Below are 5,573 nucleotides of genomic sequence, written 5' to 3'. Positions count from 1 at the left end.
GCCACTTTTGCTAATGTGACATGTTTTACCTATTTAGGTCTAAAACGCGAGGGAAGTATCATCTTTTGGCAGTTGGACACGAAAACATTCTCCAAGAGAACTTGGAGGCTAGCTTTGGTGTGTGGAAACATTCCTTTCTTCTTCCTTGGGTCTCCACCTTCTTCCATTTCTTCCATTTGTAAGCTTAAGCTCTCTATGACAATGAAGAGCTAACTTCATTCTTGTTGAGGATAGATGTAACCACTGAACTCTTATGTAATATGAAGATGTTTTGAATATATTTATTGCCTCTTTCATTGAATTCTAGTAGTTTTGTTCCTTCACTTAAAGCTTGTTATGGTTTGGCCACTTAGAGTTTGATATTTGGTTTGTATGACATTGGAAAATATATTGTGTACCTAGACTTGGAATAAGCTACTAAAAGGAAATTGTATCTAGGGATAAAACTTAGACCATTAGTTATCTTAAATCTTAATTCTTAAAGCATAGTTACGTATTATGGTTTTCAAGAGATTGAAGTCTAATAAAGAAGTTTAGGCTCTTTCTACCAAGGGATTAAGTTTTGAGTAAACTAGTAAATTGACGTTAGCATATTAATGAAGATGATGTGTTTTTACAAGCATAAGGTGAAGTAGGTGAAATCTTACCCCAACAATACTAATTCATATAATTTCTAATCTAATTTTATTTCCAAGTGTTTTAGCTACAAAAGTTCACTTTACTATTCATGCATCATATCTATTTTAATTGCACCCAAAAACCCATTTCATGAAATCATTCTTTAGTCTCTATTGATTTGGTACACTTGCTAATGAGTTAACACTAAGTTACAAAATTTTGGTTCAACAAAAAGTGATTAGAGTTAAACTGACTCATTTTTAACTATATGAACCAAGTTGACTCACTTTGCACCCCTACACATAAGTTTACACAATAACACTTATAAACTCTAGCACATAGGCTAATGATTTATTGGGACCAATAAAATGTTTAGCTCATAGGCTAATGATGAATTTGGCCCCGAGGCTATATTACTTTAAACTCGGAGAGCTTAGCCCTGAAGCCATATTACTTTAAGTTAAGAGAGAGCTTGGCCTCGAGGCCATATTACTTTAAGCTCAAAGAGAGCTCGGTCTCAAAGCCATACTACTTTAATTAAGCTCAGACAAAGCTCGTCCCTAAGGCCATATTAATTTAAGCTTAGAGAGATTTCGACCTCGAGGTCATATTAATTTAAGCTTAGAGAGAGTTCGACCTCGAGGTCATACTACTTTAAACTCAAAGAGAGCTCGACCTTAAGACCATACCACTTTAAGCTTAAAGAGAGCTCAACCACGAGGCTAGAATTACTTTGAAGCTCGAATAGAGCTCGACCACGAGGCCAAAATTATTTTGAAGCTCGGATAAAGCTCAACGACGAGGCCATAATTATTTTGAAGTTGAGATAAAGCTCAACCACGAGACATGATTATTTTGAAGCTTAGATAAAAGTGTGGCCACGAGCTTGGAATTACTTTAAAGCTTAGATAAGATCTCGATCACGAGGGTAGAATTACTTTAAAGCTCATATAAAAGCTTAGCCACGAGGTTGTAATTACTTAAAAGCCAGAGAGAGCTTGAACCTAAGGCCAGATTATATATTAGAGCTCGGCCCCGAGGCCAATCCACGTACAAAGCATGGCCAAATGGCCTAACTATGAACTCGACCGAATGACCAACCCATTTGCAAGCCATACAACTCGACCCAAACCAAACTCCTGAGACTAGGGGGCTTATGTTCCTACTCGGCCCAAAAGACATATTAAGTGCATGACCCAATATGACCATTTAAACTCTTCATTATGAAGTAGCCAAAACCTACACCTATTTTGGCCATATTTACATATTATAACTAAATATTTGTAGTTTGAAATGTTATTATTATTTATCCTTATGTTATTATTATTAGAATGTTATTATACTCTCTATATAAGCATTATTCTAAAAGGGACATAAGCCCACAACCCATGTTGATCATATAAATATAGAAATAACCTTAAGGGATACTCACTTCAAACTTGATATTTGATAATTATTCTTATATAATAGATCCTAACCCTCTTACTGACTTAAGAATCGGAGAATTTTTTATAGGTGGATATTCCCCTCTCATAAACGAGGATGCACTCTTCAAAAGAAATGAGCAATCAAAATACCATTAAGTCGTCTACAAAATTCATGATCCAAAATGAGGTAAGATGAGAAAGAATTCTATATAGTCTTTTATGCACATGTAATTTTTGTGTAATTCAAATTTTTGGAAACATAAATTATTCTTTTTTTTTTTCTGATTTTGGCAACGGGAATTGCATAATTTAGCCCAAGCAAGAGAGAAGCCAAGCCCTCCCTGTCAACTACATTATATTGAGGGCGGGCCCATTATTACAGTAAGATAAAACAAAAGCCCTCGGAACAGAAAAAGGGCATTAGAGTAAAATCCCAACACGACCCAACGCTCTCACACCGCAATCTGTCTCCACCTGTACCAATCCAAATAATAATTTCTTCTTCAAAATTCATTTGCTCACTACACTTTGATCTGATCTCCACAAACCCAATCAATTTCATCATTCTTCTTCTTCTTCCACAAAGAACAAGGAGAGAAAGTTTCAACACCGTAGCAGAGGAATCAAATCTAACCATGGCAGGTTTCAGTGGCGACGAAACCGCTCCTTTCTTCGGCTTCCTCGGCGCTGCCGCGGCTCTCGTTTTCTCCTGTTCGTCACTCTCTCTCTCCTTGGTTTGTCAATTTAATAATAATGATGATAATGATTTAATTTGTTGCCTTTTGATGATTGAAAGGTATGGGAGCAGCGTACGGAACTGCGAAGAGTGGGGTGGGAGTCGCGTCGATGGGTGTGATGAGGCCGGAGCTTGTGATGAAGTCGATAGTGCCGGTGGTTATGGCTGGAGTGTTGGGTATTTATGGGTTGATTATTGCGGTTATCATTAGCACCGGGATAAACCCCAAGGCTAAGTCTTACTATCTCTTTGATGGTTATGCCCACTTGTCCTCTGGCCTTGCCTGTGGCCTTGCTGGCCTCTCTGCTGGAATGGCCATTGGAATTGTTGGGGATGCTGGTGTTAGGTAACTCCTCCTCATACCTATGGGCACTTGTAGAATAGAAACTGTAGTAATTATTGGAAATCTCATATGGATTCTAATATGATGAAAGTAACGCGTATATGTGGGACACAAATCTCACTTTCATATTGAATGCTGATATGGTCGAAATAGTGTGTATATAAATTTGGTGTATACCTTGTTCATGAGTTAGTTTTCCTAGTTGAAATATGCCTAAACCCAAATTTAAAGAGTAAGACCTTTGAAATAGTGTGCAAAATATAATTAATTATTCATGTAAGATGATGTGGGATTGGGTCTTGGGGAAAAGATTTGTCTCCCATAATGTGATGAATCAAGGTTTGAACTCCCGCTGGCAGAGGTATTCACATTTGGTGCTCGACCTATCTTGAATAAGATTGCTTTTGGAGAAGGATACTTATGGGAAATTAAAAATAAATAGCATAGAACTTACATGTTTAGTATTTTTTTAAAGTTGTTCTCTAATTACTTTACTAATTCATGTAAGAAAAATTTGCATGTAAAGCCTGCATAGATTATCTAGGAAAATTTCCAGTTCTGATTGGAGAACAATACAATTGCATCTAAGTTTTGTCCGTTCGTTTCTTTCATTACTGCAAGCAACGAAATTGATTAGATTGTTGTTTTGTAGAGTATATAGTGCTTAGCAATGATTTAAAAGTCATATATTTCTTGTTGTTTAATAATAACTGGTGAGCAACCTTTCACATTATTCACAGCATTGAAATGTGTTGTGTTTACAATTTTGTCCTTGATTTGTGCTATTATATTCTTCAGTTCGCTTTTGTTGTTCAAACCGTTTCTTATTGATCCTGAAAAATGTTATAAAGGAGTATGAACCATGTTTTTGTGATTTAGATGTTTAACTCGTTAAAATCAGGGACTACATTAAAGTTTAAGAGGGGGGACATTTTTTAGAATCAGTGTGCTATTTAGTTTACTTCTATGAAAACTATGCGGTGCTCCTCACCTAAGGTTAGCTGCATTGCACATATTCTGTTTTTTCTAATGGATTTTGTATGATCATTTCTATATATGCTTACATGAGGCTTTCTTTTTGCTGACGTGGAAATTAGTAATTATTAATGCGGGCTAAATAGATGTATTGGACTATTTCAAAATATCTGCTTGTGGAAATTGCTGCTTAGTTCAATTCCTGCTGCGAAATGTTGTGTATTGGTTTGTTCATTATATGTTGTTCGAGTGTAATATCAGAATTTCTTAATTTATCTTGTCTTTATTAACTTGTGGACTTGTAAAATATTTTATTCACGTTCCTTGTGTGAATAAGTGGATTGAGCTGATGAAATAAATCTGATGTGTCTCTTTCTACTTAACATGTTATTTACGTTGAAAGGGTAAAATATTATCAAAATTAGGGATGAGATGGCTATATTGACTTTCCACCCTTTATGTTGTGTCAACGAAACCTACTTTTGCCTTTTTAAGTGGTTGTTATTAGAAAGGCAATTCATAAATTAATTTGTTGCTTGTGGAGATAATTATCTAATGTAGAATCTAATTTGCAATTTACACTCTATTTTATGTTCTTTTCCGACTAAAAGATATGTTTATTGAAATTCAGCTGCTGTTACTCTTCTCCCTCTTTATATAGTTGTTGACCATGGATGGTTCATGTAAATAACCCTGCTTCTGCCGCCATTTTCAGATGTTTAATGTTTATTTGAATACTTAATTTATTCCCTTTTGTGCGATTCGCTATTTTTTGTTGTTTTATGCCGTGCCATATCGATTTTCTACCTTCTTGTGTGCATATATGTGTGTGCTTTTGCATTTTCCAGCTAAAATTATAGTTTGCTTTATAGAGCTATGTAATATGTGTAATTGTTAACTGATCGAATACTTGAACACTAAAATGATTTGTTTTGTCAGGGCTAATGCTCAGCAGCCGAAGCTGTTTGTTGGTATGATTCTTATTTTGATTTTCGCTGAAGCTCTTGCTCTTTATGGCCTCATTGTGGGTATCATCCTCTCATCTCGGGCTGGCCAATCTCGTGCTGATTAAAACGAGCCAACTCAGTGATACTTGGTAGTCCAGTGATTTTTATTATCAGGCCTGTATTTGAAATGGGAGATATTTGTCTTTAGTATATTGCTATTATTTCATTTATTTTCATACACAAACCTTGTATCCAAACTCCATCAGTTTTATCTAGTATTTTCCTATGGACTTCATATTTGGATGGCTGCATAGTGATTTGATACTTTTTTGTTGTGCAGAATCAGTGGAAATTATTGATACAATATACCTTGTTTGTACAAGTTAAAACTATTGATGACTTATCCTACCTTTGTTGCAATATGAACTTCCATAGGATTATTCTCAGGTTTACAACCCTATTTGAACAGAATGAAATGGTTGTTTAACCTTCTTGTGAGAAGATAACAATTAATTTAGGGAAAGGAA

At 35.4% G+C, this 5,573-nt stretch overlaps 1 protein-coding gene across 1 annotated transcript; it reads left to right on the top strand.

Annotated features, from left to right (window-relative positions):
* The first annotated feature begins 2,509 nt into the window (after window positions 1–2,509).
* LOC108338688 (V-type proton ATPase 16 kDa proteolipid subunit) lies at window positions 2,510–5,343 on the top strand. Its single transcript, XM_017575724.2, has 3 exons — window positions 2,510–2,756; window positions 2,842–3,127; window positions 5,039–5,343. The coding sequence occupies exons 1-3, from the start codon at window positions 2,681–2,683 to the stop codon at window positions 5,169–5,171; spliced, it is 495 nt and encodes a 164-aa protein (XP_017431213.1). The 5' UTR covers window positions 2,510–2,680; the 3' UTR covers window positions 5,172–5,343.
* Window positions 5,344–5,573: the final 230 nt, after the last annotated feature.

This window comes from Vigna angularis, chromosome 7 (assembly GCF_016808095.1).
Source record: "Vigna angularis cultivar LongXiaoDou No.4 chromosome 7, ASM1680809v1, whole genome shotgun sequence".
Classification (NCBI taxonomy): Eukaryota; Viridiplantae; Streptophyta; class Magnoliopsida; order Fabales; family Fabaceae; genus Vigna; species Vigna angularis.
Note: the sequence above shows the minus strand (reverse complement) of the source record. Positions and strands in the feature narration are given on the sequence as shown.